Consider the following 24,818-nt stretch of genomic DNA (forward strand, 5'->3'; position numbering starts at 1 on the left):
GACCACTTTAAACACTCGTGGTCCTCTTTTTAAACTGCGACAGCCACGTGCTCGTATATTTGTTATCCTAATCCCGTTGGAAGTGTGGTTGTCGCGTAAATATCGCGAGATTGCACGGGGAAGAGGGTAGGGGGTGGTGGAGAGACGAGTGCGTGTGCTCTGAAAACGTTAATTTTCATTTTGTATGAACACACGAGAATCGGCTACGAAACGATCGTGAATAAAGTTTCTCCCGATAGTTTTGGACAGCTACACGTTAAGAGCCTCTTGCGCTACTATCGCGTGCTCTCTGCGAATAGGATCGGTGGAAATACGTTTGGTGCTCTTACGGATTGATCTGGATTCAACGAGACCTGCAGCTGATCAATTTGAGAGCTAATTTTCTTTAGAGAAATGTGATTGTTGTGAACATATATTTATACTTCTATTATTTTCCGCAATAAACGGTAGAGCTGTAAAGAAAATAATGGTTGGAGAAAAATTGTTCATACACGATCCTATGTCGGCCGGAAAAATTCCTCAAAGAATAGTCCGTGACAGTACCAAACTCTTTACGAATATTGTCCGCGGATGCACGTTTAGAACTCGAAGGAACGCTAATCGATGTTGTTATTGAAGATTACTTATACGCAACTCTATGTGCTGAAAACATTCTCAACAAATATTAATTTTTAAATCAAATAAAAAACCACACTTTCTTTCAAGAATAATAGAAACTTTTCTGCTTCTAGAAATATTGTAATTAAAAAAATTAACAAAGAATTCTCAGGGGGGGCCAAATCGTCATTAGTTTCAAAGTTGGTCCGCCCCTGGATAAGGAACATTGTATTTTTACTAAGCTCGAATCTAATATAGGCAGGAAGAAATGATTGTACGACTAAATTGAGTGCAGATCAATCGAAAGTAGCGAGTAGAAACGGCATTGTGACGCTTTCTGATGTCACGATATTACGACATTGCGATATCACGATTGTTGCGACGTTCTGCTCCGAGTTTTAACATCCATGGTGTCCCAACGCAAACGCCAACCCCACGATAAACGCAATACCGCGCGTAAATGCAATTCGAACGACGCATTCGGCTTTTAAAACGCTTCCGTCTCCGCTTTTGATCGCGTAGACACTCTGGTCGATCGTCGAAGGACGCGATCGAATTTACGTAGCTGCGTAAATAACGTTTTAACAACGCCCGACCCAATTATGCAAATTGGCAGGGGCTCGCGATCCTCACTCGGCGTAGTTAATTACGCGGATCGATGGCAATCTGTCAAGCGACCACGAGCGCCCAACCGTCTCGTCGTTCGTTTGAAAAGGAAAAAAAAAGAACGTGACGGAATTAAAAAAAAATAAATAAATAAAACAGAGAGAAAGAAAAAAGAAGCTTCTCAGTCCTGGAAACACTTGGATCGAACCTTCAAACAGCGGTTTCGCGTCGAGTAAAAATTCATATTCCCCGGGTGGTAATTGGAGCGCGGTGGAACGATTAAAAATCATTTCAGGTCACGGCTGGCTGTATTTAAGTATTGATTAAAAAAAAAAAATACAAAAAGAAAGAATTTAAAAAAAAAAATTGTTGGAAAGAAACACTACGTAATCACGAGCGAACCGGATGTGACGAGCAAACAATCCGTTAAAATATTCCAACATCTTGACCGAATTCGTTCTCGTAGTCATCGATATTTCTATATAATTTCTTCCAGCACCCCCCCCCCCCTCTCTCATCGGTTATTAGTAACCGATATTCGCAATATCGATTGAACGAACCAAGCGTGTGGGGGGAGAGGGAGATTGATTCCTCCCAGGGAAAATAGTGCTCCAGAGACCAATAATAATTCCTGGGGACAACGTTCATTTACCTTGAAACGCGAGTTCGAAAATTAACTATCGTGCCCCCCCCCCCACTACTTCTATGACGCCCCGCCCATTTGAGCGCACGCACAAACGGTTGAACCCCGTTTCCAGGTTGGGACGGGGCTATTGTTTCGGCAAGTAATGCAACAGATAGGACGCAGTGGCGTGCAATCTTTTTATTCCATTTCTCTTTTTTTTTTACACACTTTTGTGCAGCTCGTTTGCTTTTTCGGTACTTTAATCCACTTTCCGTTTCCTCTTTTCCGCCTCGTCGAGTCTCGTCGATGAAATTATTAATACACGTTGCCGAGTTCCACGCCAACGATATGGAAATCGTGATTTCGTTACCGCGATACTGCTTTCGGATTTTTGTGCCCCCTTTTTTTCCATAAATTCTCACTCTCCTCCACCACGTCCCCCTGTGCAATATAAATTCCGTTGGCCCGTGTCGATGTGCTCATTTCTCCGCGTGAAAAGCATCGAGAATTGCGTCAGAATGCAGAAATCTTTATTTGCATACCAGATTATTTATAGCGCTCTGCGTTATCGGCTCACCAAGCTTTTATCGTGTAGTTCAATGTAAAAACTACGAGAATTCCGTCAGAATGTAGAGATCTTTATTTTCGTACCAATATGTTCTTAGCACTCTGCGTTATCGGCTCATCAAGCTCCTATCGTGGAGTTTAGTGTTACAAACATCGAGAATTCCTTCAGAATGGAGAGATCTCTCTTTGCATACCGGTATTTGCAGTGCTCTACGTTATCATCTCACCGAACTCTTATCATAGAGCTGAAACCTCCACGGGTGTCTTCGAAGGAACACCGAGCGTTTGAATTCGATTAAGATCAAAATAATTCAATTAAATTTCACAACAATGTGACACAGTTGCAATCTCGTTGAGGGAAGATTGATTTTCGATAATCCAGGGAACGGCAGCATCCCGATCAAGCTTTTCGAAGTTCTTTGATCGCGCGTGCGTGTATTTAGGGGCGCTTTTGGCACGTCGGAAGAATTCCCAGAGACAGGGAGAAGTTTATTTCGAATAACAGATGACGAGTAAAGAATCGCTATAGCGATTTATGGGCGACGTTTATTCGATCAAACGATTATTTAATGTGAAAGATACACTGAAAAGAAAAAAAAGGTACATTCAGTACAATGGGGAAGTACAGTTGTATGCTATTCGGAATCTAACCTTGAAAACGATACAATAACAGTGCAATAAAAAAATAAAGGAGGAGAAGAATGTGTGGAAAATAAGAATAAATATATAAGACGATAATTACGTCGATGAAAAGAAGAAGCGATACGAAGTAGTATACAGTGAAATAAATTCTGCTTGAGGACAATAGCAGCTGGAATAATGAAAAGATGAAAAAAGAAACGTAATAATAATTAACTGCTCGCTGCAAGAATTTTCGAATTGTCAGTTTTGTTGAATAAATAACACACAGTCAAGGGTTGTTCGTATTTTATTCGTCGCTCGAAATTTTCATCTAAAATTTTTCCATTTTTGGAAGATCCCCCCTCCCCTCCTTCCCCACCTGCTGGAAATCCAGAAGCCGTACACTGAAAACTGAAACGCTTTACTGAGGCTGCACTACGCTCGATACGAAACACATGTATTTATTTCTAATACAGTTAGAATGTATTATCTGTTTAGTCAACCTTATTTTGTAATGTTCGTCGTCTCGTGTAACGCACGATCACACGTTGAGAAATGTTAAACAAAAAAAAACAAAAGAAAAGAAAAACGTTCCCCGTGCGCCCATTTGTCGTCGTCGTCGCGCGTAAATTCCACGAAACAGAAAGAATAAAAAAAAGAAAAAAAATCATCCCCCCTCCCCCCCTCAATCCGCTCCGATAGACTCCGCGAGCGTAATGCGAAGGGGAGGCAATGACGTCAATGGATCGCAGGTATAGCATATAAAAACGATGCAGGCCAAAAAATAAAGATTTTATTCATCCACGTACATCACGTACAGAATAAGGTTGATTAAATTCACTTCGACTATATATATATATATATATTTATATATATATGTATTTATATATAATATGTATTCATTTGTTGATGTCGTCCTTCATGTTGTTTACGCATAAATTTCGAACTTTCTGACCGCTACGTATCTAGAGTATCTACACGTCTTTTTCTGTTCATTTGACTTTTTTTTCTTTTCGTCTTATATTATTCTCTCTTACTCTTTCTCTCTCTCTCTCTCTCTCGCTCGCTCGCTCTCTTTCTCTCTCTCTCTCTCTCTCGCTCGCTCTTTCGCGCTCTTTCTCGCTTTCGCTACCATGCACACTCTTTCTCCCATTTCACTTCCTCCCGTTGCTTCACGAACCTTTTTAACCGTTTGCGATCGGAAAAATCAAGAATTTTTTTTCTGCAGTTACGGCAAGCACAAGTCGTCTCTCAAAAACTACGATATACAATCGTAGTACGTGATAACTGGCCAGAACGCATCGTATTTGCGAATATTCGCTCGTTGGTGGAGAATCGCGATCAATTTCACTTCCAGTTCGGTTCAGTCTCGTTCTACGGGCGGGATCACTCCGCGAGAAAAATCGGGATTCGGGGTGGGGAAAGAGGCAGGGTAGAATGGGCCTTTCTGATACGAGCACACACACACAGAGATCGTGTAAATACGTGGAATAGTTTTTTTTTTTTTTTTTCGAGGAAGGCTCTTCATGCGAAACTGGGAGTCCAACCTCGCGGGGGATCACTCGCGCGGTCCCAATCGCGCCATCGAGCCTTCCGATTCGATATAATCTCAGTTAATCCAATCGTTGGCCGATCGTCTAATACTGATAGACATCCCGAGACCCTCGAAAGTCACGGAACATCGTCGATTTGTAGTTCCCTTTCGCTTTGAAAAAGCGCTCACAGCGAGTAAATAAAGAACACGACAAGAGGACTCCTATCGTAGAGATCGACTCTTGCTGTTTGCGTGTGAAAATCGGAGCGGAATAGGGCCACCAGAGGCTACTCCCTCCTTTCAGAGTACTTTCGTTTCTCGAAAGCGATTAAATGTTAAGAGCAATCGATAAAAAAAAGAAAAATGATGAGTCAATATTTGCAAAGTGCTTGATTTCACGTCTACCTAATTCTTTAATCGAAAGTATAGTGCTTCAATTTTGGTGTATCGATGAAAAACATTACGGCAGTAAAATAACGAACTTGCTTCTTAAAGAGTGTCCCAAAACCAAATTTTTGGCAGAAAGGGGTATCGATTGCGTGTCTTTTGAATCGAGTCTGATCCATGCGCGCGAACGTCAAATAAGAATTGTTTTCTTGGCAATGTTGCCACTGTCGTCAAGGTCTTGGACCTCGTCGCTACTGTTATAGATATATATTTTATCGGCGAATTTTGTAAAAAATGCTTACTATCAGAAATACATTTTGTGCGTAACGCGGAGGACCCGAGACACGTGGATATGTCGTTTCGATGAAAGAAGACGCGAGGCACCTTTGTGGCCGATGCGAGTTCTTAACGAAGAAAGTCGCCCGATGGTCGTGGGAACGATTTCAAAAGTCATTGATATAAAAACTGGAGATCCAAAAATATGAAAATTTGCGTGCTCTAAATTTTGTTTTCTTTTTTGTTTCCCGTTGCGGGGTGCTGACGTCTCCTTTAGCTCTCCGTTTAGGATACGAGTTTGCGTCTACGTGAGAATCGAGAAATTTAAAGCAAGCGAACCGGTACGTTTATAGGTGCATACAATTATCGATACATATATATACATATATATATATATATATATATATATATATATATATATATATATATATATATATAGTCAAACATCTAAATAGTCTATGACAGATATACAACATCCAAAATGATTCTCTGAATTTCCTCCGCGGAGAGATACAAACGTTTGAGACACGCACGGACCGACATTGCTTACTCGCCAGCTTCCCCTTTTAACCCGATTACACGTTAAAAGCTCAGCTACGAACTCGTGACTCAATTGGTTCGAGACGGACGGGCTTGTCGAGTTGCGAGGAGTAGTTCTTATGATCCTTGTTCCCAAAAAAAAGCACTCACGGGGGTTAGGTTCTCTGACCCAAACGTTCGACTACTCTATCATCGTCGATCATCGACACGCACAACGATATTCCTCTTCCCGCCGAGTCAAACGACTTGCCGCGATGAATAGAAGATCTTCAATGTTTACCTGGTCGTTAAATTGACGTTTGCTCAAGATGTTCGCCGATTGCTACGGACGTTGACTCTGAGGCGACTGGAGAACTCTTTAAACCCTGCATAATTACCTGGTAGCCTAGATCATCGAAGAACGTCAATTACATTGTCAATGTACTGTCTACTCGGGGTTAAGTAAATACATAAATCGTTACGCGTCTCTTGGTCATTCGTTTGACACTGTCTCCATTCCCCTCCGCCAAGTCAACGTCCACGATGGTACTTGTAATCCTCCGCGTGCACGAAAACAACAATAACGACAAGCTGAACGGCAAACTTCGATTTGGGCGTATCACAGGGATCCCAGAGAAATGCAGGTCGGTTGTGTCGTAACATTCGAACGTAACTGTGCAAAAACCAAAGGATCAAGTCGGACAAGCAATCGGGGGATCGCGTTCAAATTTATGTCGCCTGTGAAAATGATCCTTAAACGATAAGACTAGTCGCGAAAATATCTCTCGATATGAATGTCCCTATGTGCCCTTTCAGTGCATCGTTACATAGCTGCCGATCGTTCCTCGTGAGCTTTTTTGACAATCGCCAGCTTCGAGTGAGGATCGGCCGCCGGAAGTCCGGTGTAGGGTGGTTCTCTGGTGCCGTGCAGCATCAGGGTCCATTCTCGAAACCATCCACGCTGAGGTGTTTGAGTGTTGAAGCTCACCTGAAAGACATGCAAGTTTTTCAAACCAATACTCTTCCAACTAGTAATCGTCTAAATAAACACACTAGAATCTCCTCGAAATTTACCTCCAACAACCAGGTACCTTGAGGATACTCTCCCCAGGTGTGGGTCGTCATAAATGGCCACTTCGTGAAGCCATCCCTGTGGTCGTTGTCGTTTACCCTCCGGCTCAAAATCATGGATCTGAAATTAATTCCTCTTAGTCCGATTTTCATTTTGTAAGGTTGCTTTCAACGCGAGAGGTTTCTTCGATGGTATCTACGAGGTCCATGATCACGTGGAAACTCGTTCACCCACCTAGTGCCCATTGGTGAAGTTAGGAACAACTCTAGGTCACCTCGACGCGTGGCGTTCACGGAGATTACAGCCTGCACGTGTTCCAGATAATTAACAGCGTACTCGGTACCAGCACAGGCATCGGTCTTTATCTTCAACAGGATCGATCGGTCGCTGGTCACCTGTCTGAACAGGACATCAATCAGAGACACCTTCCAGCGGATTCATACAATTCACTGGAGATCTTCCCTTGAAGGAATTTATATCATCTATTCAGACCACTGTTTCGCAGAGACAAATATTTGTATATACATATCGTAGTTATATATTATTCTTACGTATATCACGTTTCATTGCCAGACATGAACGGTATAAATACTAAATTGCTTTTGTTCGAATCCTTCCCTAACATTCCGTGTCTGAATGGATGATACGAATCAGCCTTAACAAGTTACGTGTGACTGTTTCGAAATAGTACAATTAAACGTAACCGCGAAACCGATCGATGCGATGACATTGATAACCATCAAAATGGTTTTGACGAGAACAGTGAATCGAAAGGTTGGAAGCTCGAACTACGTGCTTTACAAGGAGAGTGTACTGATCCTAGAGGGGATAAAGCTATCGATAGGAGTCTCGTATTCGATGTGCCAAATTTTGTTAAGATGGAGGAGGAACGTAAGAATCGAGTCGTCCTCTGACTCTACGGTTTCACATCGACACTAAAGGAGAAGGTTACTAAAAGAAAAGGTTGTCATTCAGGGAATGTAACCAGAGAAAAGCTAAGTAGCCTCGTCGTGTAAAACAGAGCAGTAACACGATGGGACATGGAACAGGAAGGTGTGCAGGGGTAGCAACAGATCGATACTCTGTTCATCCACGAGTAATAACCTAAGTAGACAGGTTTAGATGCTTTTGTTTCGCATGCTTCGCAACTTTGCAACCTAGCAACAAGCAATTGCTGCCCACTTCCTGGTCCGAATATCTCGTGACGACGCCAGGCGATCCCGTAGGTGATCGATACCATTTAGATGGACACTCACTGCATTTCGAGAACCGAGCCAGCCTCGCAATGATACCGAGGTGGCACGGTTTTCCATTTCTTTGCCAGGGCGACCATAGCACCAGCGTCCAATACACCGTAACCGAAGAGATGGTTGAACTCCAAACCGACGCCGTTCATCGTCCAATGGAATCTACCTTTGGCGTCAAACAAAGAGTTCCTCTTCGATGTGAGGACCGTCAGGTGCTGGATATCGCGCCAGGTCAATTGTGGGCTGAAACAGATACGTACATTTGTCACATAAGGTTCTAGGTAATTTTATTGTAAGATTGATCTTCCCCTCTTAAGTGGGCAGTAGATGATCAAATTTGAGATTCTGAGGAAAAATATTGGGAGACGGTAGTTTTATCATTTTATCGGAAAGGAACAAAATGTAACTTCTGGCAGATGCAACCAATACTCGAGAGTCTTCTCGAAGAAACGACACACTGTACGAGTACACGCTCGAGCGAATCAATATTTACCGCTGTCAATGGACGGTCTTCAAAGAAGCTGAAAGTAGGGGACACGAGGACGAGAGGTGAGAGGGGTAGGGGGACACCAAGCAGAGGGACAGTGGCTCGCATGGAACCTCGGGTCTTTTAGCGACGCTTTCCCCATTTCTGGGTCACTCGGTTCGACGAGAAGCTTCGAAAGCTCGGGGACGAGCCCCATTAATGACCTTTCACGCTCCGCGAGCTTCCGTTCTGTTCTTTAATTTTTCGCACCCGCGACGCGCCACGTTGAATCGCGGAGCAACGAACTTTGAATATGTCGAATTTGTACGTGAACGGAGTCGAACAATGAGGATCGTTGCTCCGCGTTAGCGCGATTTGTTCGAAACTCTTCAGACCGTGAAACTCGAATCGTTTCGTAAGCGAATTTCGAGGTACGAGCTCGTATGTGGCGCTTGTCCGCGATTCGCCCATAAAACGAGTCAACGAAACATCGTGTACGGTGATAATTGAGCAGGTAATCAACGATTTCAAAATCACGACGTACATTTTCCATGCAAATATCGAAAACTTTGTTAAAAATAACCGACACGGAAATACAGAGAGAGGTATATTCAACGTTATCCGAATCGAATTTCCAGTAGTTATCCTAACAATATCTCGTATGAGATCACTGTACGTATATTTTTTTTTTTTTTTTTGTAAACGAGAAATCGAATAACCGTACGTTATGAATTATAATATCGTTCGATATTAAACAAGCGAGAAAAGTGTCAACTTCGTCCCGTATCTATGCCGTTTATCAGGTGTCCGATGCGAATGGTGAATTTAAATGGAATTTATGTTGTTTGTGAAACAACCAACACATCGTTTGTATAGGTATGTAAATGGTGTTGATAATTCGTACTCGAATGTCCCTCGCTGTTTATAGTTCGTTAAACGCAATGTTCTCGCGCTTTGCACAGAATGTTCCAAAATTTCACCATGTTCCTTTCAAAGATTATCAAGATTCAGGAAAGATGAAATAAATCGTGTAGATAGTTAAGAAAGTTCCTCGAAAAAGTTGCAGCAATGATATTAAACATAGAGTAGGTGATTTGTTTGTTAATGGTATTTTATTTTCAGAAGAAAAATTGTACCGAAAAGGATTAAAAATCGTAAAACAAAAGTACCTAAGCAAATATTAAATCGGGTGTAATTTGTTCGTTAATGATGCTTGTTTCTCAGAAGAGAAAGTATATCGACAAAAAAGAGTCGACCCTTGTAACATTCTCGATCGATCATTCGCCCAGTGTTTTCTTCCCCCGACGATGAACGAAATTGCTTTCGCGTCGATCAACCACTCCATAGAGGCAATTTTAATTTCGGGTTTTTATTCCATGGAAACTGATCTGATAGCCAAAGCGTTTGCCGCTGGTTTTCATTATCGCGTCACAAAATAATGGTAGACGAACTAACCGAGTGAACAAAAATTCAATTCCCTGGCTTTCAAGCTTCTCTGTCCAACGTCGATCCATACTGTATCTATCTCCGGTGGAATTGTGTTAGACTCCAGCAGCAAAAATAACACGAGAGAAAACGTCCTTGCAACCGCTGGAGACTGAAGTTTAAAGATCTTGGTTACTCGTCGCTCTATGACTTGAATAAAGATGGACTCATGACTTGAATAAAGGCTAATTATTTCGAGTCATGCATCCCCTGCTGGTTCAGGGGAAAGATAATCTTCTATTTTGTGATCCAAAGATCAAAATCATAGACGAAAACTTCATACTCTGAGGCGGTGAACGATAAATAAATAGAATGAAAAACAAATGTCTGGATTGTATCTCTAGTGGAATTATATTAGACTATGATTTGGATAACAATGAGTCCAGTTATTCCAAGTCATACTGTATTAATACACTAGAAGAAAGATAAACTTCTATTGCGTAATCTAGAGATCAACGTCATAGATAAAAGCTTGGTAATCTTCGGAACTGAAAATAAATGAAAAAGCAAAAAGTGCTTCAGGCCAGGTTATATTCCTAGTGGAATTATATTAGGTAACAACGAAAAATGTTTTCACAACTGCCAGAGCTTAGAGTCTAAAGATCTTGCATAGTCATCACGTTATGACTTGGTTCAGAATGAGGGGATTTCGGATTTATACATCCCCGTGGTGCACCAAGATGGTAGGAAATGCATTTCGCGATCCAAGGATCGAGAAAGTTATATAAAACATCCCTGGTACCCTCTACAGAATATTGAACTCGACAAAAATAAAAATCACCCCCAATGAAGCACGCTTTCCGGTCGCGGAGCGAGTAATTCGATATTACTCAATGCAACGTCGACAAAATGAAATAAGAAAACTTCAACATGGTTCCTGAAAGCTGCTAGAAGCTCCATCCCATCCCCCGTGGTCGATAAAAATTTACCTCCGTGTTTGCAAACCGACACTGTCGTCGATGGGGAGAGAAATCGAGGTTTACGGATTTATTGCCAATTTTCAACAAAAAATATCACCATTCAGGGAAGATCAAAGAGGATCCTTTTCGATCGAGATCTGTATTAAAATTTCCTTGGTAAACTCACTTAGCTTCGAGAGCGACTGCAAACACTCCTGCGGCTTCGGGGGCGGCAGCTGATGTTCCGCTATGCGTTCTCGTGCATTCGCCGTACAGATCAGTGGTGGCCTGAAAAACAGAAATGGAGAAAAAAAAAGTGGAATAGAAGTGGAATATTACAAATTTAAATATTTGAAAATGTAAAAATTAAAAAATTTGAAAGTTCTAATATTTGAAAATTTAAAAATTTGGTTACGTTGTCCGCGCTTAATTGCAACCGAGCAACCTCTCCAGCTGAAATTAGAATTCACTCTGACGTTAACCAGTATACCTCATTAGGGGGATGCTCGTTATTTGCATTTTAATGATCGTTTAACCGACGTTTTCGCGGCCCGGCTCGTGTGCATTTGGCGAAACTAGTTTCATACAGGACGAATTTTCAAGCGTTTTGTTAAACTTTCGAGGTTGAGCGCTTTTTAATCGAACACGATAAACTCTGCTCCGGGAGTGAGTGGAATTGTTTTCTTTTTCCATGCAATAAACGACAAATAAAAATTCTGTTTAACTATTTAGCATAATTCGTGTGATCGAGATTGTAATTTCCACCGAGGAAATCGTGCGTGGATAGTTCCGGATTAGAATTTTGCTATCCCACATTCGTAATTTAGAACTAGAGTAATTTAGATTAAAACTTCGAAATTGAAGCGTTTAATATACAATAATTTAATCGTGTAATTGAAATTAGACTATTCCTTGAATGAATAGTACGTGTATAGTTGCATCTGGATTAGAATGTTTCTGTCTCTGAACCGTCCGAGTAAGTAATTAACATTTACACACGAAGCAATAGTTATTTAAAATAACATTCATGCGATGTCGCATCCCCAGCACGAGATACGAGATTACACAGAATTATACTCAGTTTGAAATAAATTATTCTTGAATTTGCTGGATGACCCTTGACAACGAGCCTCTATCATTTTTTCACAAAAATATCAACAACAAATATTTCACTTCGTTCAGTCTCCTCGTTTTTGCGTTAATTCGAATGTTATATGCATCGCGTGAATATCGTCACGAATATTATTATCGATACCAATATTTCCCTCTATATTACCGTTTAAACTATTAATGTACTCGGTGCTCCTGTCAATATCCGCACTCTACTCCCACGCGTTATTATTCAACACTCCTAAACGATCCCCGAGTCAATAAATCTATTTACGTAGCCAACCACGGTCCGAAAGAGAACTCTCAGGTATACCAAAGTTTCCCGATCTTACTTCCTCAGCTCTATTTCCATTCGCGTAACTGATCTCCGCGACTAATGGCGACCAACCATTAGGATACAGGACTACCGTGTTACGTCCTTGCGTCTCCAGTTCACAAAGGGCAATCCTACGGCTGGCAATTAACGCCGAGAACGTTCCGTACTCTTGTCCGAAGTTCGCGGGACACTTTGCGTAATTGATCTTCACACGCTGGGAACGCAAGTCGAGGCTCGATCGTAGATCGAGGGTCGATTAACGCGATTGAACTGCCCTAACCCTTCCCAGGGGGTGATTAAAGCGGTTCCGCTTTTGAACCCTGTAATTCCCAACGAGCTTACATAGGAAAACTTTCCGCGTTAAAAGTTCTCCAACCAATCACGGAAACGGAGAACGATGAAAGGTGACGAGTCTCATACGAGAAACGGGGAAAGGGAATTTTCCCTTTTTGGAAAATTGAATATGTAACATTCTCCTTGGAGCAGTGGGTTGAAGAAATGCATTTTTGAAAAATTAGAGCGCTTTTTTTGACAAGGAAAACATTTTAGTTCTCTCTCGATAAGAAGGGAGAAAGAGTGGATAGTTTTTTGAAAGATTAAAAACACTATGGTTCTCCTCCAACAATGGGGATGATTTTATTGTTTTTTTTAAATAAAAGACTAACGAGTGGAGGGGATACTTTTATTTTTAAATTACCTCGTCTACCAATGGCTGGATTCTCCAAATATTTTTATCACGAAAAATACTCGATAGTTCTACTTTGATAAACGAGGGGAGAGTTTTAATAATGACTTTAATAATGACTCTAAACAGCAATGAATGGATTTTCCAGCGCTATTTTCATTTCTCCGCGGTTTTATGTCAACTTACGAATCCTTCGGAAGATTTATCGCGATTCACGAACTCAGTGAAAAGAGGAGGGGGGAAAGCGAGAAAATCGAGCACGAAGGGAAACACGTTTGATTTTCCTAAATCCCTCGTAGCATAAATTTCCTGCGAGCACAGGTGCAAGAAACTTTGCGTGATTTATTGGAAGGGTGGAGGTGGTAAATGCAGAGTGTATACCAATAAGTGGGGGTTCAAAAAGGGATGATTTATCGACGAGAAACGATGGAACAAAGTTACCTTTATTCTCAGTTGGAGCAATTTTTGCTGTTAATTTCTATAGATGGATCTATTTTACTGAAATATTTAAAAAAAACTACTTTTTGCACGAAGAAAAAGAAATCGTAAGTTTACAAAACTTTATATATATATATTATATATAAAAAAAAACAATAATATATATATATATAGAGAGAGAGAGAGAGAGAGAGGGTAACTTGCTTCAATCGATAATAACACTCTGCCGCGTAAGATGACAAACTTTATCACACACTCGAACCGTATAAACATCGAAGTATCGAAAGCGGAAAGTTACTGTAATAAGTAACCCCTTTATAAATAATATAAAATCGTTGGTATCGAACTTCGGCGAAGATAATATTTACAACGTAGACGGAAGTTCTATTTTCTTTATTTCGATGAAAAATATTTATCAATTTTTGTTGTACAGTTTTATGAAATATTTCACTCATTTTGTATAGTTTTATATATCTTCATGTACAATTTTCTATACCTACTATACTTTTATATATCTTTATATACAATATAATAAAGAAACACTTATCCACCTTCAAAGGGTAGTTCTTCCTCACCTTGAAGAACCGAATCATAACGGATAATCTTTGCCTAATACTTTTATCGAGGTCTCCCACAAATCTACTTTTTAAAACAGTAAAAATCGTCACCAACCTAGGAAAACGATGAAAACACCATCACCCGTAGAAACAGCCCCAATACTCGTTCGGAATTTCCTAAATCACCGAAAATCAATTTTTGTTTATTGTAGACGTGCCCGCGCGCGCGTGATTTTGCATCCACAAGCCCCCGTGCGTCTCTCTTCTTTATTTTCTCAGTCGATCGAGCGTAAAATTTTCGTGTTCGTCCATAAAATCTCAGTGGTCGATCGTTGAAAACGAGGTAGGGGGAATCTATCCAAGAACGCGAGCTAAGATTGTAAATGACGCGAGGTAGCAAGCGGTTAACGACCAGCTTATAAAAGATTATTGAAAGAAGCCTTCCCCTTTCACCCAGTTCGATGATTTTGTATTTTCCGTCGCGACATCACGAATGCGACCTTCCGTGTATATACATACATATATATATATATATATATATATATATATACCCCGCTTTCAAGTAAATAACTCTTCCTCCAGCGTTGACCTCTTCCATCGGTATTTTTATCGCTTTTCAACAGGAATGAACTTGACTGACTCCGTGCACACGGATCGGGTAAATACAGTGAAAAATGGCGATAAATTGTTGCGTGTTTCGGTAAACTTCGTAACGAAGAACGATCGACGAAGTTGCGTGTGCTCGCGAAACCTCGTTTGTTTCATTTTTATGCGGCCACGTGTAGAAAATATTATTATTATACCCTGGTAGCGAGAACCGAATATTAAGATTATTAATAGCGAGTAGGGGGAAGAGTGAGGAATTTATAATTTTTATTATTCGTGGAGCTTCGAGTGACCCTAGATAATCGCTTAGGTTTATCCGTGAGTGGATCTGGCACTGTTTCTTTAATAGAACCAAAATTATTTAACGAAAAAGAAAGAGAATAAAATTATTAAGAATGAACAGAGAAAGAAAATTAAAGCGTGCCAAAGGAATAAATCACTTTTCTTATTTATGGAGCTTCTAGGTGACTGCTTGGATTTACTTTAAGAACCTGGCATCGTGTGTTTGTCTTTAAAGATGAATTTATTTTATTCGCGTCCCTGGACACCATCCATTGTGACGAAGAAAGTAAAATATTAAATTTATTCATACCGAGCGAGAAACTTTCTAAAAACTCTCGAAATTTTGTATACCTATTGTAGTTTTATACATTTTTATATGCAATATAATAAAGAATCCACCTTCAAAGGGTAGGTGTAATAAAAAAATAAATAATTTTTATGATTCATGGAACGTCGAGTGCCTCCAGGCAACCACCTAGGTTTGCCCGCGAGAATTTTAAATTAGGCATTGAAATACGTGTAACGAAGGGGGTGCTCGTTCCTGAAACCGAACACGAGTTCAGCGCTTGTTCGATCAATCTCACGTTGCTATCGCGACGCAATCTCGCAAGAATCGTTCCCGACTGAACTGACAAAGAAGAGGAACAACGAATAACAATGACCGAGCTTCTCGTTCTATACGGGGATGCTTTCATATCGGAAGATCGAGCATCCACAAAGCCACGGTACAAAGTTTATGAGAGTCCAGTAAGCTTTGGAGCTGAGATTCCACGGTGCTCGTTTACGATAATCCCTACAAATGGAAATAATATCCTCGCAAGCTGATGTCAATAGTTTTCGAGAAGAATGCTCTCTTCTCTCGAGAAATGATCGAATCACAAAGATAGATAATACTGGAATGGAAATATTTTCGAGATTACACTACTTTCTGCACTCACAAAGTCAAGTAGAAATGGATCGAACACTGGTCTACGTAATTGTCAATAAATAGCAAGTAGTGCCTTATTTCGAGTTTGGGTTCTCAATTTGTTAAAGAATAGAAATAAACAGTAAAATCGTGTTTGATAGGCATAAAATAGCATTATTCCCTCGCACGTAGGAGAAAAGTAATATTAAAATTATTGATAGTCGATAGGAAAAGAACGACCGTTAAAAATCTTATTTAGAAATAAAAGTAAAGTCCAAGTGTCAGTGTCGAATTTGTTAACCAGTGATAGTGAATATGCACGAAACAGATAAAAACGTTAACCGGACTCTGATTTTGTCCCATACTGTACAATGCACAACGATCGTAACAGCTTCCCTCGATCGATAAAATTTCAAACGTCCAATATCCGCAAGTTCCATCGGCAACTAACTTTACGTTGCAACGTGTCCCAGCAGGGTAGTCGTCGTTCACGAGCTAATCTCACTCTGTGCGCTCGAATAATAAGAAGTCATCGTGGGGGTGGATTTCATTCCCGTCGATCTACGGATCGGTACTGTCCCTGGTGCTCTCTTATCACGATCCACGCGTAGCTATACCACCAAACCTCCCTCGTAAAATTAATACGAAATTAAATCCATAGGGCGCACCGATGACCCCTATCGAGAAAGTTTCTTTCCTCTTGAAATCAAGAATTATGAGAAATCGCTTCATCGAGAGAAATGTCGCCTCTTGCTCGACTAATCGCACCGTCTCGTGTTTCCATGGTCCATAATATTCCTTCAGGAATATTATGGATCCTTTCGAGAACCGAGTATGGCAATCACGACGGGATCTATCGCTTCGAACGTCCTTGACAATAAGGGATGAACACAGAGCAATGTAGCACGATCCTTGGACGTGAAAATCTCTCTATAATTATGCAATGAAACGTCGATGACGTAATTGGACAGTGTAAATTTACAGCAATGAGAAATTGAAAGAATATCTAGTCGAAGAGAATGTGACATTTGTAAATTTTTTTCTAACGATATGAAACGTCCGATATAAATGTTTCGTACATTTGTTAAAAGTGTACGCTTTGAGGAATAATTATGTCGATTTTCATAAAAATATGCTAATGTGCATAGAAAATATGAGCGTTCCCGTCTCAAGCTACTACAATTCTCTAGTCACATTGTGGAGGGGGATTCCTTTAGTTCTATTAGTCAGAATTTAATAAAATTAGGATGTTTAGAAAGTAGATAAACAGTGTTATTGTTACACGTAGAGATTTTAAATGAATATTGATTACGTGAGAACGGCGAATTTTAAAGGAAAATGAATAAATTTTACCGAAAGCATCTACCTTTTTAAAAGTGTTCTCAAATACTATAAGAGACAAAAAATTATATCCAAATGCAACAATAAAGAGTATTAGTGTGAATACACGGTTCGAATTTCAAATTAATGGGAACAGTAGTTTCCGAGAAAAATTACCCTTAAGAAAATAAGGGTTGATTTCTTGGCATCTGAAAGGTGATGTTCCCCTTTGTGAATATCTATATCGTTATACGAGGATACATGGAGAAAACTGCAGTAGATTGTCTTCACATTTGCACGAAAAATTTGCAACGAACAGAGAGGAATTCCTCGAGAAATTTTACGACGCTTTTATTCAAATCGCGCGTTCTCGCTGCGCCTCTCAGATTCCCGGTCCATGTTCGTGGGGTTAATTTATTTTTATCCGGTCGGTCTGTTCGCATACTTGCTCCACAAGGCAGAAATTCATTCTTCTCATGTGAAACACTCGGATAACTGCATGCGCGAATTTCACGAGCGGCAACAATGGTTTGTAAAATTTTTTTGAAAGTTTCGTCGCTGTTTAACTTCGAAGACGCGTGTTTTGTATCTCGAGAACAATTCGCTAATAATCTTACAATCGAAGCAATATTGAACCCAAAGTAGAAAAAAGAACTTTTAAGAACAAAGTAAAAAGTTAAACTCGCATACCTCGAATTGACCCTCGAGGAAAATATTGATCGAACGTAATTAAGTTTGCAGACCTGTGATCGACGCACAACTCAAAGCTCGAGTCCTGAACATGCCCGTTAAGTTGCTAAGGGATGCATTAAACCACATTGAAAAGTATTAACGAGATACAATATTTCGCCCCAGTTTACAAACACGCATCGAACTGCCTCGAACGCGCGAAAGTTTGAAATCTCCTCGACCGTAACTTGAAATTAAGGGTTCTCGACAATTTTAAAGTCTCGATAAATCTTGTACGTCTGAAAATTCTCGAAAGTCGCGCGAGAGTGAAAACTTCGAGACTGAAAACCTTGAAAGTCGCCCGAGATGTTCCATAAATACGAAATTAATATTTAGAATCGTTCGAGATACTTTTGATTCTTCGAGATCCTTTTAATTTTGACATTTTTGTTAAATCCTCAAGAGCATGCAAGCTCGAAACAAGTAGACTTGAACGACTGCAAACGTTTAAAATTGTTCGAAATACTTCAGATTCTTCGAGAACCATTTAATTTTCAAAATTTGCGAACCAGAGAGGATTTAAATCCTCTTGAACAGCTTGCAAGCTCAAAACAAGTAGAATTAAGCGTCCTTCGTCTACTTACCACTCCTATGTTGGGGTCTTTAGCTCCATTGCTGAACGTCGAGGCCAGAGTGCTCGAGCAACTCTCATCGTAATGAGCGTTTTGCCCGTCGTTGATGGCGCTGTTAATACTGACGGTCCACATGCTGGCTGCGTAACCGTCGCAATTACAATCGTCCGCCTCCCCGCCGTCCCCCGACGCCCACACGTAAATGTTTCCCAGCCCCCGACGTCCCTATAGGATGAAAACATGTGTTAAAAAAACAAACTGCCCTGTTACTCGATCGTGTTATCTATTTTCTAAAATTTCAATTTCTATAATCGTTCACTCGAGTACTTTCAATATTTACATCCTCTCCTCTACGATCTACAATCCTTCCAAGTTGAGAAAGAACGAAGAATCAACATAGTGCGTCTACAAAGTTTCAGAGCAGATTTTTCTCAGAGTACCATTCAAACAATCCAACGACTGTTACTGTTACCAATTAGTAACTAATCCCAACTCGACTCGAGCAAAGATTTATCCGTATAATTGCCCGCATTTGTAAGTAGCTTTTTGTTAAATGCAACATTGTAATACCGTGTTGTTTAAAACTTCTTGGACGCGCGACAGATCCCCTTGTATTTCAAGCCCCATTATAGGAAAGTGTAATTTAAAAAAGAGGCACGAAAATTCTGTGAATCTACGACAATGATTTATGTTAAAAAATCTAGGTGATTCAATGGTCGAAAAGATATTGTATACTTAAAGTTTAATACACTTGAGAAAAAAGTGATTGTTATATTATCTGAAAATTCCCTCGACATTTGACATAAATCTCCAACGCATTACTATCGGAACGGTTCCAGGAACGGCGTCGTCGTCACTAGAACATCTAAGCCACCTTGAGATCACTCCCTCGTTGCCAACCCTCAAAGACTTCTGGCCTTGATTGCCTGTTGCTGCGACGTAACGACCTGTCATAACTCGAGCACATAACACGACCGGTTGTGAAAGGAGATTTCGAAACTGGAGACGACGATCCATGGACAGGGAACGACCGTGAGACTCCTGACGTCATAACGATTATCGACGATGCTTCGAGAGCACCGAGGGACAACGTTGAAGAGTTAGACGCTTTTGTTTTTGGGAAGATAACGAAGAGATATTCTTCCAGAGTTTTTCAAAGTTGCCGAATATTTAACAACAACTGTTAACATGTTCGCTATCAGTGTCGTGTATCCTTAAATGTTAACAAAATTGAAGATCCTTTTTACAAACTGGCACTCGTCACTTTGGACGAGTTTTGGAAAATTTTATTTATCCATATTGAAAAAATATTGCTTTAGAAGAAACATGAAAAGTTTACAAATTACTAGTATTCAATTTTCCGACCTTCAATTATCGACTCGCTTCGATTACGATGTTTCGTTCACAACTGAGAGCAACAGGTTAGCTCTTTGCGACGTCAGTTGCAATGAGTGCTGCATTCTACAGGAAAGTTGCTCGACGGTGTTTGATAATTGTAGTATATTAATATGTAAATCTATAAATTCAACTTCTTTCAAGAAATTCGCCGAACGAAATGGTTAAGAAATCATAACAATTATATAATTATAATTTTCATCTTGAATTGCACTTGAGTAACGCCTAATTAGACTCCAGGATAATATTTTCGGTAAAACTTTTGCGCACCTAGAAAAGGGGATTCATCTGTTTAAAAAATGGAAGAGTGCTCCAAATTATTGAATATATAACTGAGATGTTTTTTTTTAATTTTATGTCCATGCAAACAAATGGAGTATGAACCGTAGCTCTCACATGGGAAAAGTTTTTCCTCAAAAAGTAAACGAAAAAAAGTATTTGACAAATAGCCTTTGTTCGAATAGAATTTTCCCCACGCTTGACCTACTTAATGCTAAACGGTTTTCCAACTTGAATGCATTACATAGCAAGTAGGAGATATGCACACAGAAAGGACAGTAAATAGATGTACACGATCGAGTGTAACCAATGACTCGACTAATTAGCAATGGACGACAATGAGAGCGATCGTGAATTTCATCCACCCCTTTCAAACCCCTTCTGAAACCTTCCAAGGAGATTATCGAAATTGCATTCAAAATTAAATCGTCCATGGACAATTCTCGTCGATAACAGGTGCTTGTCTTTCTCGCTCGAACAACATTATCGCGACACTGTCGACAAAAACACTGGCCAATAAACGTCCGCAACCTTTGCACGCATCGATCTAATTATCTTCGATGTAATTAGGTCTGGAGACCGCCATCTACCCCGATAAATTATTGACATTTCCGTTCCGAATAAAGAGTACAACCACTGATTGGATTCCCAGCAATTATTGGTTATTCGTCGACCGTTCGTGGAAACTTGGAAAAATCTGAACGCGTCGTTCTTTCTCAATGACTGATTCGAATTCATTCCTCACGATGCGTTTAAATCGCCCACACGTTTCGAATCTGAAAGTGTGCTTCCACCTCAACGAATTACATTTTATTCTACCGATTGTGAACACACCCGAGGGAGTTCTTGAACAATTTTCAAGGGTCCAATTTCCATTGATCCGGGTTTAACGAGTTCCCTTCCTGAATACAGGGGAATGTTTAATATTTCAAAATGTGTTTCCACCTGAACAAATCCCACGTCCAATTCCTTTCTTTCCTCTGCCTTTCGAAAAATTTTCAACGATTCGATTTCCGATAATCCGGTCTAACAATCTACGTTCCCAAATATAGACGAATTTTAAAGCACTTTAAAGATACGTTTCCACCCTCGTAAATTGTACATTTTTTCCCTTCGTATCGCTTTCGAAAAATCTTCAAAGGTCCAATTGTCACTAATTTGGCCTAACAATCTCTAATCCGGAATAAAGAAGAATTTTCAATTACATTTCCATCTCGGCAACCTCCGTTCTTTGTTCTCTTTGAAAAAATTTTCCAGCATCCAATTTCCCCTAATCTGGTCTACTAATCCGTATTCTCGAATACAAATGAAAGTCTTAGCAGAGAACAAAAGAAATTTCACCGTGGAAGAAGTAACTCTTCGAGCCGTTTAAAATTAAATTCCTTCCCCTACTGCTTAAAATATTCTCTAAACTGAACGACTACCCTCTTCTTTCTCTCGACGTTAAGTTTAATCTTATTATAATGATCGTTATCCGAAATTCGCCCACGCTCTCCGGAGGCAACGAAATTCAAGCGTCGTAACTTCGTTGACGTGTGTGACGCAAACAAGACACCACCTCTCCCCTGCAACAGGACCAAGTTTTCGGAAGAATAAGATCGATAAACACGAAGGGTGCTTTGTTTACGTTCGTCTTAAGTGCCCTGCGTGAAACGACGTGGTCCTACGGATAGCTCAGCAGAAATATCTCGCTCAGTTACGAAATTAATCGTCACTTCCGATATAACACGAAGTAATACGAAGTCGAGGAATTGACTTTATCATCCCTCGAGCCCTTTCGTTCGTCCCGAGCGAGAGAAACGTCTATAAACCAGGAACACGTGTGATGAGATTCTTATTTAACCTGGAATCAAGGAAAAAAGTCGTACGACCGAAAGTTAATTAAACGAAAAAAAAAAAGAAACGCTAAGATCGAATTCTCGTCAACGTTTATGCTTTATAGAGGTGCAGGTCGGTTCCCCGGTTGATAAATATTATTACGTTTCCTCGTGGCAGAAAAAAAAGAGAAATAAAATTATGCGCATCAAACTGGAAACGATAAACAATTTTCCACGAGTGTTCCATTTTCTGGAACTAGCGTAGGCAACTGAATCAGAGAGACAACAACGTTTGATAACAACGCGGCTCGGTGCAAGAATTTTCCGTGCCGGTAGGAAGGAAAACATTGAAAAGCACGACACAAGGGAAAACTCGTGCACGCGTTGAAAAGAAGAACAACTCGTTGGACGAGGGGAATGAAAACATCGAAAACGAGCGACACGTGGGAGATATAAACGGTGACTCGAGGTCGGAATGCTGATCGTTCGGGAGAAATATGACAGTGGGGTGTAATCTTGCGACATTTTCGACGAGGAACGAAGATATGTACCAAGGAGGGGAGAGAACACAGCTGAAAATGCGAAAATTCGTGGAGGTCAAACGCTGGGGAATATTTATCCGGGGTGAATTGTTTCACGTGCTCGGGTACGTGACTCGGAAAACGGACGAGCCACTTTTGAGAAACGAGCGTCGCGTTTCCGGCGAGAGACAAATTTCTTTAACGGCGTTATCAGCGAACCGTGAACGCTGGGAATTGTCGCTAGACCAGCCGTGTAATAAGACAGCACTGCCTGGATCGTCCGAAGGAAACTTTTATCGAGGTGGACTCTAGTCTCATATTACTATTATTTGTGAGACCATTAGATGATAGTAAATAGGATAAGTGTAATACGAATACAAGATTTGGGTATGTACTTATTATGAAGAAGACTTTTATCGAGGTGCACCCTTGTTTGACATTTCTTATACTATCCCGAGTTGCTGGGATTATGTCTGGATTCATGTCGTATCTTCGTCCAAACGATTCACTGTGATTTCTCAACCAAGTAAGTAAAATTTTATTCCAATGGAAGATGAATAAAACCAACGAATACAGCGACTTATTCGCGACGCATATTCGATCGGAAAGTTAAATTTTTATTTTCTCAGCCAGATGTATTCCAACCTATGGTATAAATTCTCATCTTTATACAACGAGTAACGGATACAAAGTTGTTTATTTTTGTTGGCTCGAAACTTTCGTCCGCGTGTAAAATTTTGTTTCTGGTTTTTCCACGAGTTGCCGGAATATTAGATAAAATAGAGGAAATCTCGCGAGTAAAACTTCCAAAATTGCATACCTGTCTACATAAAGAGAAACTTTGAACATAAACGTCGCGTTATTCTATGTTGCTTGACTATAAACAGACTCGTAAAAGGATAATAAACGAACAAAAATATCACTGCTAAGAGTTGAGAAAACGATAGAACATTCAAAAGCTTGCTTTCGTAAAATTGTAGTCTGTCCAGAATTTCGACCATAACTCTCACCAGACCGGAGATACTGCAACTCTAAGTTCACGAGATAAAATCTTCCAAAAGTTCGAAACTCTAGAAACCGGATGATACACGCCCTCGCTTCGCGACCCGATTGGTGCACGACAGTTTCATGTTAGGTAACCAGAGACGACGATAAAATCGTGACAAGCAGCTTCCACGTTGCAATCTGACGCTTTGGCAACCTTCGACGAGCATTCTGCTTCCATTCCGAGCGTCCCACAGCGCGATACAGTCTGTGGATTGACGTGTCAGAAATTGATGGCGCGACAAAGACGAAATCGATAGAATTTTCGTCCCTATCGTGCCACGCATATCCAAGGATACAAATGACGACACGCGAAGGCACAATGATTCTCCGAACACCTGTCATTGCGTGTTTGTCGATGGAGAAAACTAAAATTCCAACTCGTTAAGAATTCCCCCCGTGAGAAATCACAACGCACCTACAGTGTGTCAATCAAAGACGAATAATAATAATACGAAGAATTATGAAAATAATATACTACCGTAATACGTCACGAAAAAATAGTGCGTAATATGGAGGGTGAGTGGGTAAAAATAAAAGTAAAAATTTAATTCTCTACCCTCGAATTCCCCACCGCTTGACGTACTGTGCGGCCTCGATGTAAAAAAAAAATAGAAAAAATAGTCGATCGACAGTTTCCGGGTAAACAACTGAAACAAAGCCAGGAACATCGTGGTCTGTTGGTTTTGTTTTTCGTTCTCCTTTTTTTATCCATCCGGAACGTGCCAGTCGATACGCGCAAAACGTGTCGCTCGACAGGGTATATTTTTTTTAATTTTTTTATTTCGCAAACGGTGACCAAAGGATCGAATAAATCGTTCTTCTTTCGAACCAAGGACATTTCAAGGAAAATTCTCCATTCTCTCCGAAAAGTTTCAACGATCACGAGTTCCACGAGGAAGTCGTAAACATCCGAAAACGACGTTCCGTGACGTCCAGGGTCGATCTCCAACCCTCGAGTTCTCGTACGAAGGTCGGTAAAAGGATCTCCACGAGGGTGAGAGAGTGCAGGGGGGGAAGGAAAACATGACACCAATACGTACCTCGTTAACTCCGCGAACGATGGCCCTCATGGTCGCGTTCCGCGGACCGTCCACGGTCTTCCCATCGTCCGTCGGTCCCCACGAGGCGCTATAAATGTCTATTAGGTCGGGTTCGTGTCCCATGCTGTTAGCCTCGATCAAGTCGGTCATGTAAGGCTGATCCAACATTCGAATCCCGGCGACTTTCGAGTCGTACGCGACCCCGACGCCGCACACGTCGTTGTCACGGGCCGCTGCCACTTCTCCGGCGCATCTGGTGCCATGGCTGTCGGTTACAAGACAATCGATCACGTCAT

General features: G+C 40.6%; 1 protein-coding gene across 1 annotated transcript in view; it reads right to left on the reverse strand.

The window, feature by feature from the left end:
- Nucleotides 1-5,654: 5,654 nt before the first annotated feature.
- Nucleotides 5,655-24,818, reverse strand: part of Amon (prohormone processing protease amontillado) — a 46,813-nt gene continuing 27,649 nt past the window's right edge. Inside the window, exons 6-12 of the mRNA XM_076309280.1 lie at nucleotides 24,523-24,787; nucleotides 18,436-18,648; nucleotides 11,089-11,189; nucleotides 8,061-8,294; nucleotides 7,039-7,203; nucleotides 6,807-6,924; nucleotides 5,655-6,720 (exon numbers count right to left, since the gene is read on the reverse strand). Coding sequence (XP_076165395.1) covers nucleotides 6,556-6,720; nucleotides 6,807-6,924; nucleotides 7,039-7,203; nucleotides 8,061-8,294; nucleotides 11,089-11,189; nucleotides 18,436-18,648; nucleotides 24,523-24,787 — 1,261 coding nt within the window. The 3' untranslated portion in view covers nucleotides 5,655-6,555. The remainder of the gene's footprint in view (nucleotides 6,721-6,806; nucleotides 6,925-7,038; nucleotides 7,204-8,060; nucleotides 8,295-11,088; nucleotides 11,190-18,435; nucleotides 18,649-24,522; nucleotides 24,788-24,818) is intronic.

Source organism: Ptiloglossa arizonensis, chromosome 4 (assembly GCF_051014685.1).
Source record: "Ptiloglossa arizonensis isolate GNS036 chromosome 4, iyPtiAriz1_principal, whole genome shotgun sequence".
NCBI classification, from domain to species: Eukaryota; Metazoa; Arthropoda; class Insecta; order Hymenoptera; family Colletidae; genus Ptiloglossa; species Ptiloglossa arizonensis.